This window comes from Xenopus laevis, chromosome 1L (assembly GCF_017654675.1).
Source record: "Xenopus laevis strain J_2021 chromosome 1L, Xenopus_laevis_v10.1, whole genome shotgun sequence".
NCBI classification, from domain to species: Eukaryota; Metazoa; Chordata; class Amphibia; order Anura; family Pipidae; genus Xenopus; species Xenopus laevis.
Genome location: NC_054371.1, coordinates 117,481,592 through 117,496,875, shown reverse-complemented (window position 1 = coordinate 117,496,875; position 15,284 = coordinate 117,481,592). Strand labels below are relative to the sequence as shown.

Here is a 15,284-nt window from a genome sequence, read left to right as displayed (position 1 = left end):
TCCAATGCTACCTCGAGTACTCAAGAAGATCAGACACTCTCTCACCACAGTAATAGTGATAGCACCTTATTGGCCTCGAAGGACATGGTTGTCAGACCTCCAGGAGATGTCAGTAGCACAGCCAATTCGCCTGAAATACAAACCAGATATTCTTCGTCAAGGTCCAGTTGTCCACCCCAACCCCGGTCTATTCACTTTGACGGGATGGCTGTTGAGGCATCAATTTGGCGAGAACAGGGGATAACCGAATTATCCTGTGATCCTTCCTATCTGGTTTTCCATAAAGACAAGGCTGTTTTGAGGACAGTTCCATCATTCCTACCAAAAAGTAGTTTCATCCTTCCACATCAATCAAGACAACGTTGTAGCGTCCTTGTGTGCAGATCCTAATAATGTCAAAGAACAACGTCTTCACAGTCTAGACATAGTCAGAGCACTTCGGTGGTATCTGGAAAAGTCAACGTCTTTCAGTAAATCCCAGTCTCTCTTCGTTCTACCATCTGGACCTCGAAAAGGACAAACAGTTTCCAAAACTACCATTGTGAGGTGGATCCGACAAACAATCACACAAGTATTTATTGCCAAAGGAAAATCTCTGCCAGATGGCATTCAAGCACATTCAACAAGGGCAGTTGGGGCCTCCTGGGCATGGCACAACTCTGCTTCTTTAGATCAGATCTGCAAGGCGGCGACCTGGTCTTCAGCACACACCTTTACCAAATTTTACAGAATTGACACACTTGCATCATCCAAGGCTTCTATCGGACGCAAGGTGTTACAATCAGTTGTGTAATTATATTATATATATATATATTTTCAGTATCTTTGTGCATCGGTCCCTAAGCTTGATAACGGACGGCAGCACAGAGCATGTGCAGTGAATTAGCAGAAAATAGCTACTGGGGCATCTTTAGAGACACAGATCTTCCCTGCTAAAGTTCGTGAAGTATAAAGTTTTGTGATTAAGTGGTAATAAGAAGTAGAAAGACATGATAACCCATTTTGGATTTGGCAGAATGTGTAAAAATGATACATCTTTGGAATCTCAAGTATGCCATATTCTACTGTAGTGCTTTGAAAATGTGGTATTGACAGGTTTGAGAGACATGAGACTTTCCAAATTAGAAGATTTTTTGTGCATAAAATAAAATATATTTCTAGTACAGCACACTCCATCGTGAAAAATACCACTTTTTTATTTTGGTATGTAGACAGTTCTAAATATTGTTCCAGAAATGAAAATACACCAAAACCCAGATTTAGAAAGCTCTGGTTCTCCTGGAAAAACCCCCAATATAGTTTTCCTACGTAAACTAAACCCCCCCCCCCGCCCCCCGGAAATGCCCCTAAAGTGAGAGAGAGCACAAACTGTTCAAAAAACTTCTAGCACTAAGCGCAAATGAAATGAGAAATTCTGCTGGCACTTAAAAGGATAAAGTCTCCCCCAAGAAATGCACCTTAAGTGAGAACACAAAATGTTCAAAATTTGCGTGGCAATGACTGCAAATGAAATGCGAAATTCTGCTGGCACTTAAATGGTTAAAGAAAGAAAGGGTTAAAGAAAGTTTTAACAGTACATAGCAAAAGTAGCAGAAACTCAGATTTTGTTCATTAAGCAGTACAGGTATGGGACCTATTATCCAGAATGCTCAGGACCTGGGGCTTTCCGGATAACGGGTCTTTCAGTAACTTGGATCTTCATACATTACGTCTACTAGAAAATCATGTAAACATTAAGTAAACCCAATAGGCTTAGTTTGGATCAAGTACAAGGTACTGTTTTATTATTAGAGAAAAAGGAAATCATTTTTAAAAATTTGGATTATTTCATTATAATGGAGTCTATAGGAGACAGCCTTTCCGTAATTCGAAACTTTCTGGATAACGGGTTTCCGGATAACGGATCCCATACCTTTATTAGTTTGGTTTGCTGGCAGACTGGCAGTACAGGATTTGCTTTTAAGCCACTCTTAGGGCAATTTATTACATACTAATATAGGTTTTTGCACTAACTGGGCTCTCCTAAATATTTTACAAATCTCACTACAGGAGCAACTCCTCACCACTTCCTGAATTCCTGGCTAAACTGTATCACTGTCCAAATATTACGGAACAAGAGTTATAAATGTAAACTAAATTCATTGGTATTTATCTGTTTTTTAACAGATTCTGATTGTACTATGGTAGCCATATGCACAAAAGCAATACTCGCCAATAGGCCAAAGGCAGATGGGGCATTTGATGCAACATTTGCCCCTGATTTTCTGTAGAGGCTCCACGTTTATTTCAGCAGACAGTCACTTCACATATTCACTTGGGGAAAGTGCAATGTTGTAGTGGGTAGTCAGCGTTCTTCAGTAATACCCAGAGGTTTGTCTCTTAGATGGAAAGCTGCTGACTATACTGTGTTAACCAAGGATAAAAAAAGAACAGATTAATGCGATACCTTTAACTTAATTCACAAAATGCAACTTTTCAACACATGGTTACCATGTCTTAAGACGATACTCCTAAAATCCTGCATTTTTTTTTAATCCAAATGAGATAAATGGTATTCTGCTGCTATAGAACAGAGAAGACCAAATGACTTGTATTGTATACCACCAGCTTTACACATATGGGAGTCCCCATAGTAACTTATTAGGATCCACACACACGCCTTTAGGAGCAAGAGTTTTTTTTACTAATCTGTACAACCCTAACCGGTGTCCTGCTTTGGGGCCTAGGCGAAGAAATAATACACTGTAGGAAATATTAAAAAAAAAAAAAAAAAAAAAAAAAAGGTTTTCAGTTATTTCCTTCACCTCATTTTAGAAAAAAATCAAAAAAATCTGTATAACGCTTGAGTGGGTTACTATTCTTATCGAAATGCACAGCGATGTTGAAAGTTAATGGAAATCTTTATTTTGGCAATGGAATGATGCATGCTACAGAATAAAACAGATTGAAGTCAAAGTACACGGCACATATTTAGGCTGAATTGCACAACACATAGTTTTCCATTTCTTAGTTTCAGTTCTCCAGCTTTTTCTTGAGTATCGCTCCCTTTTCCCTCAGTTCAGGCCTAGTGTCCTGTTCCATTGTGGATAAAGATGCCAAAAGGGTGCTCCTGCTTTCTATAGTAAGGCTGCTCCACTGTCCAGACTCTAGATAAGAAACAATGAAATAAAACAGTGTCCATGTATGTATGTATGTCGTTTTGAGATTTTCTATAACTAGAACAAAAGTGGACATCTGTAAAGCACCATAATCAATCCTACACTATCATTCATATGGAAGCAATTGAAGCAACATGATCTTCATTGTTCATTTTGTGGTTTCAGAATTATTTCTATTTTTTTCCTCCTTTAAAGAGATCCTGTCACCAACCTGCTCAATGCAAACTGAGCAAATACACAATCAAAGGTTACCTTCAGCAAACACCACATCAAAACGATCAATATGTGCCGAGAGACAGTATAGGCTGCAATCATTATTGGAAAATCCTGGTGTTTCATCATTAAGTGAGAGTTGGCCGTGCACATAAAGTGGCTAAGGATTCAAGGGAACAGGGCCTGCTTACTAACAGTAAAGAGTTCGTAAGAGGCAGCCCCAACCCTGGGGCTGATCCATAGAGGGTCTAATATTCTATATTGTCACTAGAAGGGGGCCCAGATTTTGCCACATTGATCATACTCACATACATGGTTACTCTGATACCAGCAACATTATTTTACCAGAGGCACCCATGGGTGCAGGGGTGCAGGTATCCTCTACCACATCACCACCAGTTTTCTGGTGTTCTAAAAAACCAACTTTCTATTGAGTGCTCTCATTTTATTTAATGGCAGACAAAGCAGGACACTTTATTTGAAAGGCCCATAAACATAAGCTACACTGCTGCTTATTAACACTTAAGTTGGTGCATTTAACAAGATATAAAAAGGTTGAAAAATAAATGGTGTTATTTTAAAAGGGGGTAAATAAATTTGTAAATGAAGTCCATCATTAACTTACCGTCAAGCTTTCTAAGCAGTAGTTCTAACACTGAGACTGCCTCAGTTCTTACAGATGAATAACTTTTATTTTCTGTAATTAGAAAAAATCAAGTGAATTCAATGAATGGCACCCAATTCTTACTCTGTCAAACAATCTGCCCAATACTAAACAACTGTACTCCAACATATAGCAATTAAGGATCTGTGGCGACTGCATAAATTGCTTCCTTAACTCCATACAGAACATTGCGGGGTATCTGACCTATAACTGTAACACATCCTACATTCAGAATCCTCTGTGAGCCACAGGTTAGTTAGTCCTGCATTATATTATATGCGATTTGAGTTTACAGACCTACATTTGCCTGCACAGTCATTTTGGGGTGAAGTGGAAAAGCTCAAATATACAAACACAAGTTACCACTAAAGTCAGAAGAAAATAACAGAAAGAAAATAAGTGAAAGATACTTAAGACCCACCACATCCAATTCATCAGCATCTCCCCTTTCTCTTCCCCAACCCATTCCTCCTTGTCGTGATATCCCCACATTCAAATTTATCAGCATCTTTTCTGTATCCCCTACCACAGTGCTGTCCAATTTATATGGTACAGAGGGCCAGAATATTTCTAATTTACATGGTGGAGGACGATAATGGAAGCCAGTGTTAGCCACTCCCTGTTTTAGACCACACCCACTTTAAACCACACCCATGTTACCGCAAGACCATGTCCACATTAATAGCACACCAAAAAACCAAATGGTTTGTGCTCACTGCAAGGATCAGGGCCGGAACTAGGGGTAGACAGAGTGGCGGCTGTCTAGAACGCCAACATTGAGGGGGCACTTTTAATGTTTTTTTTAAAAAATTTTTAATCATGGTCACTCAGTTGGGTGGAATCTCCCTCCTTCACCTTGTCCCTCTTGCCAGCAAGTAATAGTTCCTTATATACGGTGCAGCAGTGCAGCGCGACATGCATATATGTGTCAATGACGTCACTGATATGTTGGGTGACAGAGAAAGGCAGAGAGCTGGCAGCCTGTTTGGTGTGGCTCTCGCTGCTCTCAGCCTTGCACAGTTGCACTGAACTGAAGACATTCTTTCTATTACTGTGAAAGTGTGAAGCTTCCTACTGGCACAGCCAGATACAGATTTGGGCTGGGGGCCATATGCTTGCTGCTGGGCTTGCTGGTACAGGTACAGGGGGCAGTAATATACATGAAAAAGTGTTGTACATTTTCTTGCTTTCTTTATATAAAAACCATCATGGTAAGGAGGGAAATGGTAATGCAGGACAGGGGGGGGGGGCGCTGATTGAAGCTCTTGCCTAGGGTGCCAAACTACCTTGGCCCGGCACCGGCAGGGATGTCACTCATATGTGAAAAAAGTTAAGTCATATTAAGACATACCCTTAATTCCATATGCCTCCTCCTCCCCTGTGTATAATACAGTACCCCAGCACATGATTAAACACCTTAGGGGCCAATAACAATAATTTCTAAATGCTACCAAACCCCCAGAACAAATACCAGGCTTACGTTCCATAGGGGTCAGGCAAAGTATGGCAAACACAGGGTGCAAAGAGCAGGCAAAGTATGACACACAGGGAGCATAGGGAAGGCAGAGCAGAGCAGGAGACAGGAAAATCAGGACCAGTCTGAGATGTACTACATACAGTGACACAGTGCTGGTGCCCCATTAGCATTTTGTATAAAGTGTGAACAGGAGAACAATGTGGGCAGTTTCAGTCTGGGTCTCAGGTGTGAACAGTGCAGGGCTTTAGGGTGTGAACAATAGAGGTGTCACAAGTGTGAACAATACAGGGGGTTAGTCTGAATTTGAGGTTTAAACAATGCAGAGGCCAGTTAATTTCTGTAGTGACAATTTTTAAAGATTACATATGGTAAACAGACACAGCAGGCAGACTTTGATGTGGAGGGCCATATAAAAGGGGGGCTGCCAGTTGGACAGCCCTGCCCTACCACCTTCCCCACTGCTGTCCATAGCACACAATGACAGGTTTAGAGTTTGTGTTGGTCACTTGATTTGCATACTCAGACTCTCCCAAAACTGCTAAGCAAAGAAAAAAACTAAAATGCACCTATAAAATCTCTGTAAAAATCATGGTGGGAAGCACTGTTCTGACATGCAAGAAAATTTATTATACGTAGTTACAAAAGCCTTCTTTTTTGAATGGCCACAGAATACCAACACTCATACCAGGTAGCAATAAAGCAGACCTTTACCGAAGTTCTGCCATAACACTGATCTAACCCCCAAAAAATGAGTTGGTGCAAGCTTTAGCAATTTACATTCATTTTCTATTTTAAATGGTTTCTGGGATATTTCCATAGTTTTACACAGTGTTATAATGCTAAGCAGGCTTCAGTTCAACCCCTTTTTTGAAAGGCCCCGAGGGTCACCATAGTCTATGCTCTTCCTGGATTTAGTAAACCCTTGGTTTGCCGACTTTCACTTGATATAAAAGCCGATTGGCATTATAAGAATGCAAATATCTCAAAACCATTACATATTGAAAATTGGTGTAAACTGTAAAAGTGCTCAGAGAAGGAACAGTACTTTGTAACTTCAATACAACATAAGGAGCAGAATTCAAACTGCTGTGTCCCACAGCATCTCATTACATATTGTGTAGTTTTAACAATAATCCTATTTTCCAGCTGGGAATACTGTGATATAATAAAATGAGATAAGTACATTATAAATGAAGGTTTACCTAAAGAATGTGCTATAGCGGGACATGTTTCTGTGAGGATATCCATTAGGGCAGCACTGTCTAAATATTCCTTTTCTAAAAGCAGTAACCTGAAATATAAAACACAAGGAAATTCTTGTACAATCTGTAAAACTAACACATTATAAGAAACAGTATAAACCTCACATGGACTGTGCAAACTAAACCATAAACATAGAATTTGTATCTTGTTTTAAATGTACATAGAAAGACACCAATTGTAAAACAGAAAGATATTGGTTGTTATCAAGTAGTAATAACTATATGAAGGTGTAAGCCCATAGGACATATACAATTCAAAAGTTAATTCTAAAGTCATTATATTTTGAAGTAGAGGGCACAATATTGTTTATAATATACAAGTTTCAATGTGACGTGACATAAACAACATCCTAGGTAACGTTCTTAGTTCATTACGTTACTGAGCACCATTTACAAGAATATATTTTACAGGATATTATATTGTGTGTATAATAGCTAATATTTACAATATGTGCACAATATTACAATATTTTCACACAGGTTGTCCAAGGTGATTAGACTGGTTCAAGTAACTGTGGATTTGAGAATAAGGAAAGTATTTTAAATCCACCCATAAAAACAACTGAGCTGCCCAGTTCTGGTATGAAAAAGGCAGTATTTTAGCAGCTGGTCATGTGTGGACAACTGACTTACTGGTTAGGCACAGGTAGAGGATCTATTATCCAGAATCCAGTTGTCTAAAGCGTTTCCAACATACAGCAAAGCTATTTTCCATAGATTTGTTTTTTAAACAAATACACATTTTAACGATTTGCCAAGATAGCAATAACCCATGCTAGTGACCAAAAATCACACAGGGTTTTGTAATGTTTTTTGGAAGAATTAAGGCTGGTTCTCCAAATTACAGAAAGATCCCTTATCCAGAAAACACTAGCATTCCAAATAAGAGATCATTTTATTCAGTCTAGCTAATCTCTAGCAATGGAAGCTGCCAGGGGCGTAACTATAGAGGAAGCAGACACTGCGGTTGCAGGGGGGCCCAGGAGTGTAGGGGGCCCAGTGAGACCCCAATTAATTAGCAATTTTAATATATCTTGGTAAAATAGGCCAACTTATAAATATTTTGGGGCCCTAAATTGAATTTGCTATGGGGCCCAGTAACAACTAGTTACGCCACTGGAAGCTGCAAGCAGTGCATTCTACAAGGAACTGTTAGGCTACTACTGTTTTCCTTTGTCAATTGCAACTGACCAGCATTCAGTAGCCATACTTCATACACCTGTATATATTAAAAAATACATCTATATTAAAACTTACCCTTGAAAATAAGAATTCATTGATTGAAGCACAGCATGCTGGACCTTCCATGTGCTCAGTTTCAACCTCTCACACATTAATTTGCAAACCTCGAACCGATAGCAACCTATTGCACCAGTGAAACAAAACAAGTCTTCGTTACAAACCCCTGGGCACAGATTTATATATATACACAAGTACAAAGCTTTACACCGGATACATTTATATTTTCTTAATTTCATGAACGATTATTTTTATTTTATTTTTATAATCTCAGTTTAACTGCAAAGAGAGTTCGAGTAATGTCATTTTGTAAGAAGAAATATGGAATAAAATTAGATAAAGATATAAAAGTGAGATAGATATAGAATATAAATTATAAAAATTATTATTTTCTCCCCAACTTTCACTTGCCTATATATAAAGTATAATACAAGGCCTCTTTGAACTAGCTGAGCCACAGTCAAGGAATGGGCCATTGAAGTGGCATTAGAGCAACTACACAGCCTAAAGTGTATAAAGAATTTAGAAATCTGCTCTTTGTCATGGTTAGATTATGAAACAGAAACAAAAAATAACAAGTAGTCCCAGCACTACCTCCAAGTACCTACAGGGGGTAACTGGTCACAATGATCTACAGTGGATCTAAATGTTGCTTCTATTTTGAGTGAATATATTCAGCTGATTTAGCCTGAACCATACCATGTTCATGTGTAAATAACAGTATAGATTTGCCTATGACCAAGTAACAACCAAGTAACATCAAATGTTAGTTTTTAAGTACTGATTGGTTACTCTGAGTTACAACTCTAGGGCAATAATTGAAATGGCAGCACAATGCCATATCACCCATGCGGTGGCTTTTTTTCATGCGTTCCACTCTATGGTAACACAGGAGTTAACAGACCCTACTCTTCTCTCTATAGGGCCTGTACAGATTGGACTGCACTGATATGACACTATAAGGGCAGAGACACACAATGCGATTTGGGGAGATTAGCCGCCAGCGACAAATCTCCTCTTCTACGGGGTGACTTATCTCCCCAAATGCCTCCCCTTGCCTTCCCACTGGCTAGAATGAAAAGCGCAGACAGGATTTTTACATTACCCGAGGAAGATCTTTAATCTGGGGGAAACGCTGCTTTTCTTCACCTCACCAAATATGAACCTTTACTTTTTAGATTAATTATTAAACCAACTCTTTTTTTAATGCATAGAGTAATGTCACTGTTTGTTATTATTCTAATCAATTGATATATCTACTGCCATTGTATCTAAACAAAGTCACTTTATAATATATTCTTGTGAATAAAATTGATATTGAGATTCTAGAATAGTAATTCAAGGCATCTTACTAGAAGATTTGTTGTGATAAAATGTCTGAAAAGACTCACGCTGTGTGTCAGGGTTCCTGGGCCAAGCTCTACCTAGAGTTAAGAAGGCACATATAAGACATTCAGTCTGCAATTCCTTGGCTTTCTTATTTTCATCGTCATCATCGTCATCCTTTGGCGATCGGGCCCCCACTGTTTCTAGCGATGTCTGCATGAAAGAGAAAAGCATGAAAAGGACAGCAACAAGCAGTATTCTACAATGGGAACTCATCTTTCACCAGCTAAAAGCATAATGTCCTATACCCTAAATCCCTCTCTGCAGAACCCCTGATGTGTTAAAGGAAGTTTAAAATTAATATATGTAATAATAAAAGTTCTATTCTAAGCACTTTTGAAAATTACAAATTCTTTTTTTTTTTTGTGAAGATTTTTAGAAGAAAGATATTAAGAAAAACATGTACTGCTAATATAATTAACTTTGTACCAACAGCACCTATTGATCAGTTTTCAGACTGTGATCTGGTGGAGTGAATGTCAGAAGAAAAAGAGAAACTCTTGCTCTTTTTTGTAAAGATAATAGAGAATTTAGGAGAATTCTGGTCCTCCCTAAAGAGAGCATTATCAGAACAATCCTCTTTCTATCTTCTGACACATTTCATTGACCATGGAAAGCTGGCCAAAAGGTAGCCAGTTGATCAATAGATAGTGGCTTTTAGATTGTAAGCTCTTTTGGGCACGGTCATCTTTACCTCTTGTAATGGTTATTGACGGATTTGTTTGTTTTTTTTTAAATGTTTTTTATTTAAAGTTCAACAGAACCACAGCATTTCACTTATATGGCAATACAGTTATGTGCCACCAAGTATGTAAAGATGGATTACCAATTGATTGATTTTTTTAATGTATACACCCACTTATTGTACAATACTGCAAAATATGTTGGTGTTTTATTAATAAATAATAATAATAATAGTGGAAGGGTTTTAGCTGATCCAGGGATCCTGTCTAAACGGATCTATTTCAGAAGTCCCTGCCATTAAGCAAGGTAGATGCTTCAAACTGATGTAAAGATCTAGAATATAAAGTGAAAAAGAATGCAAAAAATAAAAAATTGAAGTGTTAAAAGACTAAGCTCTATGGCACACAGCTTTTTCCCCGATATGCATGCATCTTATATGTGAAGTGACACTAATGAATGAGATCCTTCTGTCAATGTGCACAGGGAGAATTTAATTCAGAAAATGAAATGCAAGGAAGTTATAGATAATATAGGTTGTAGAACATTATTGTTCTGTGCTTTCAATTCACATCCCACTTTCATGTACCTTCTGTATGAGAGGAAAGAGTATATCTGTCATGTCTTGGAAACGATCCTTCTTTGTAGATTGGAGCACATCAGCGGCACACTTGAGCGCAATTATCTTATACCTGACATTATCTTTCCGACATTCCTTCAGCACAGCTTGTACAATGTCATCTACACTGGGCTGGTCAGGTACAGACTCTTGCAGCTGATCACTAGGAAAGGGATAAGAAGAGATTCTAGTAAGTTATTTTTACTTTCAGTAAAATTTCTTTTAGTCCCATACAGCCAGTGCAGAGCTGCTGGAGTTTGTATTTTTGACCACTGGAGACAGGACAATAATATTAAAATATTATATAATTATGTATAATTATTAAATTAATACATTATATTTATAATTATTAATGATTTAACACCTCAATAAAACCATGTTGAGGTACAATTATTGAAAAATATGATGGTCTGGAAATTGAAGCTAAGCAAGTCAGGATAAAAACCTGAAAGCAACATAAATTAAGAACAAGTACCAAAGAGAGCACTTTATGGAGGATGACCGTCATTTAAGTCAACAACTTGGTAATGCCATGTGCAGTGATGCTATTACTTTACATACCACTTACATGGAGTGAATTTTTTCTTTTGCCAAAATCCACTCTTTGTTTCTGCACCCAGGCTGAAACCATGCCATGCTGACAGAGGAGAGAGGCAGAAGGAGAGAGGATAGGCTTTTCTCCACCTGCATACAAAATGCAGATGGAAAAGGAAGATCCCAATGCCCCATATGCTATTAGTATAAAGGGGCAATCGTACAAAATAAGTCATGGTATTCAACACAAGTTGAATGGATAGGTCTTGTGCCCAACATACTTTTGGCTAGTGTTTTAATAAAACTATTGTTTTTTGCTATTTCTTGAGCTAAACAGGGAAAACAAAGTAACTGCATTTCCTCCATATTGGTCCTTATGTTCTAGATTAGAATGAGTTAAACTGGCCATAGATGTTGAGATTTTTAAAAGATCAGATCCTGATCGTGAGACCTACGAATTTACCATCAACTAAAAAGACCAATTTGCCAGGAAAACAAAGGGGAGCTGCCTGCTTGACCCTGCAAACATAGATAGATTGCACTGGGACCGACAAAGATTTTTTGACCTGGCCGATCAATTTTCCGACAGATGTCGGCCGAAAAATCGTAAGATGTACGATTGTTCGAATCCCACTAACTGGGATAATTTCGATAATTTCGAAGTATTGGTCGGGCTTCCCTAAAATCGGTCGTTCGGCAAGAAGAATCGTTGCGTCTATGGGGAGCTTTAGATTACCAGTGCATAGATAAACAGACTTCCATCATACAGGTGGGATTATCTGTACAAAGAAGCTCAGTAAGCAAAGTGTTAGTGAACTCTTACTAAACAAGGGATATACTTCCCTGGAAATAGGGTAGGGTAAGCATGATAAAGACATGCTTTGGGATTTTATAGAATGGACACAAGGTAAACCTAGTGTATTAAGTGCTTCTGTTCCACTAAAAATATAATAGGGTGCCGTACAATAGAAAAAAAGCAAAATAAATCTTAACATCTAACTTTACTTTAAACTAATAGAGAAAAGAGCTTTTGTCCTTTATTATCTAAGCAGGGCAATAAAGGAACTAAAGGAATCAAAGTGCAATTGTTATTTCTACAGGTCCCAGTGATCAGCCAAACAATACTCCAGTAGTACCGCACCAACAATTACAGGCAGTTTTATTAATCATAGCTTAGGTTTGGCATATCGATGCAGGAAAACAGAGATCCTATATGGTTTGGTTTTTTTTTGCTTTTTTCCCCATGATTGGGTTTAAAAAAAAAAACATGCCAGGTTTTAGGTGGCAAGTTTTTTATTTTTTGAAAATCACAATTATGGATAAAAAAAGAGCAATCTATGCAAAAAAAAAAACAATTGAGATTATGATTGATATTGTGTTTTATTACTGCAATATGTTCGAAACTAAGTTATGAATACTTATAAAGAAAGGGGAATAATAATAATAATAAAGGGGAATCAAACATAGCCTTAAGAGTATTCAAACAACTGATTATACATTTTAGTATAAATACAAAATTTAGAAGTGTTTTTGTGGCATAACCACCACTTCAGTTTGCTTTAATCCCTTAATTGCTTTGTTAGATCTCATTTGGTACCAGTTTGTTGAGTCACGAAACATTGTGTGACAAGCTGGCTGCCTATACACATCATTTTGGGGGAAATAAGCTATGGTAGGCAGGTAAACTGAGGTTCAGGAGCATAAAGACAGGGACACTGTGTCTTCAGGCAAAAAACACAGCTTTATTCACAAGACTTTTTCCAACATGAAGTCACTGCCATACAGTTCAATAGCATTTCAGCATCACGCATTCAAGACTTTTCCCCACTCTGGGGTTCTCACCATACCAGGTGGCTATCACACTCTGAAATATTCAGGCTTCTCACTTAGGGGCAAATTCACTTACATCCAAAAATCCGCCAGCGCTGGCTTCGCTCACATCACAACACTTCGGCAGGCGTAGATTCGCCAGGACAACGCTAATTCACGAAAATCCGAAGTTGCGTCCAGGGTACTGAAAGCTAGCAAAGTTGCGCTAGCGATAATTCGATAACCAGTTCGAAGTTACGCTAGCGATGCCTAATTAGCATACGACGTGAAGTTAAAGTACAATGGACGTATATGTTGCAGCAACTACATTACATTACACAAGGCCAGGGAACCTTAATAAAATAAACTAGAGTTGTTATATTGCCCTACACATGTGCCCACTGTAGTTTATGTTCCATATGTTAGGAAATGCAGGGGGGAAGGAGGGTACCCCAAAAAAAATTACGATCTTTTTCAGCCTATCACCCTGTAAAAAAGTAAAAGACGCCAGCGTTTTTTGGAACTTAGAAAAATTTTGAACGATTTTTGAATAAACTCCATTCTACTCTATTGCACTTCGGCTGGTCTGAGCTGGCGAAGTAAACTCTGGGGCAAGAGGTAATGTTCAGAAAAATCCGCATCTTAGTGAATTAGCGTAGTTATGTCCCTTCACCAGAGTGCAACTTAGCCTGGTATTACGGAGTACCGCTAGAGTCTATCTACGTCACTAGAGAATTTACACCAGGGACCTTAGTAAATCGGCAAAGTGGCAAAATGACATCACGCTGGCGAATTTTCGCCAGTGTTAGCCACTTCACACTTTAGTGAATTTGCCCCTAAGCCCTTCTGACTTTCCCTCTGGCTTTCCTCATTCACTTTTGACCCACATTGAGGTGGGCGATATTGGGCTGATCCGGTCTAGTGCCCAAAGATCGGATCCATAATGTAGCCAATATGTCGGTCGGATTGAGGGACCGCATCAACGAACAGATGCGGCCATGATCTGACGGGATTTTTAACCCTGCCCGATCAACATCTGGCCAACTTTCGCCCAGATATCGATCGGGGAAGCTACAGGGGGACTAGATCTGTCAGCAGTTTTTATCAGCCCGTGTATGGCCAGCTTTAGTCACCTGGTCACATCTCCCTCTGCTCCTTGCAGTGGCCAGCGCAACCCCAGCCCCTCTGGGAGTTCCTAATATAGACAGGTAACCATCCTGTTCTGTGCCCTGCTCTGAGAGACCTTCCTAACACTTAACTATGATTCAATACCTTTCCACAGGACAGCCTTCTTGTGGAAAGTGAGCTCCAACATACGAACTGGACCACTGGAATGGATAATCTGGCTCACATGTTCCTTCCAGAACACTATAGCTTCCAGGGCCAGACAGCAAACATCTCCCACTATGGAGAATTTAAAGGCAACACACATTTTTACATTTCTCTGTGGTCACTCTACCACAACTGACAAAAACAGTGGCCAAAAACATCTCTAATTTATATAGTAGAGTACAAACCTGCATGCAGAAACCACTGTTCCTATAGCTTTTAGTAGTTCTTCCTAGAAGAGAGAAATCAATTACTACATTTAAGATACATTTCCGAAGAAAATATGGATATACAATAGCAGATTGCATTGAAACATTGAAATATGAAACAAACGCCAGAGCAGTAAGGTCATATCACTTTATGCATCAAAAACAGAAGCTAAACAGATACAGCTACATATACTGCTTGTTATGCACACAGCAAGGGAGGACTGCATATACAGAACTAAGTACAGTATATGCAAAAAGCATACGGAACAATACACACATTAAGTCTAATTATTTAGAGAAATGCTATACTGTACACTGTATTATCTATAATAAATTATATATATATATATATATATATATATATATATATATATATATATATATATATATATATATATATATATATATATATATATATATATATATATATATATATATATATATATATATGTCTAGCTCATTTGAACAGGAACGCTGAATCTTTATCCGACGAGATAAAATCTGATGTCTGTTTTTTTTCCCATTGAAATACATTGACTGTCGGATGTAGAGGCATGAACAAACTACATAATCCGACTTTATCTGAACCGACTTTACATTCTAGCTACAGGGGGATCAGATTTCATAGCACCCTACAAATCTCATGGTGTTGTGTGCAGCTGCATGGCAAGATCAGATCAAATCAAACCCACAAAAAATGTTCT

General features: G+C 38.4%; 1 protein-coding gene across 1 annotated transcript in view; it reads right to left on the bottom strand.

Annotated features, from left to right (window-relative positions):
• Positions 1–2,881: 2,881 nt before the first annotated feature.
• The window catches only part of ecpas.L (Ecm29 proteasome adaptor and scaffold L homeolog), a 65,276-nt gene continuing 52,873 nt past the window's right edge, over positions 2,882–15,284 (bottom strand). Inside the window, 7 exon segments of the mRNA NM_001097838.1 lie at positions 2,882–3,146; positions 3,997–4,068; positions 6,715–6,803; positions 8,032–8,137; positions 9,405–9,552; positions 10,670–10,862; positions 14,560–14,603. Of these exon segments, the coding sequence (NP_001091307.1) occupies positions 3,013–3,146; positions 3,997–4,068; positions 6,715–6,803; positions 8,032–8,137; positions 9,405–9,552; positions 10,670–10,862; positions 14,560–14,603 (786 nt within the window). The 3' untranslated portion in view covers positions 2,882–3,012.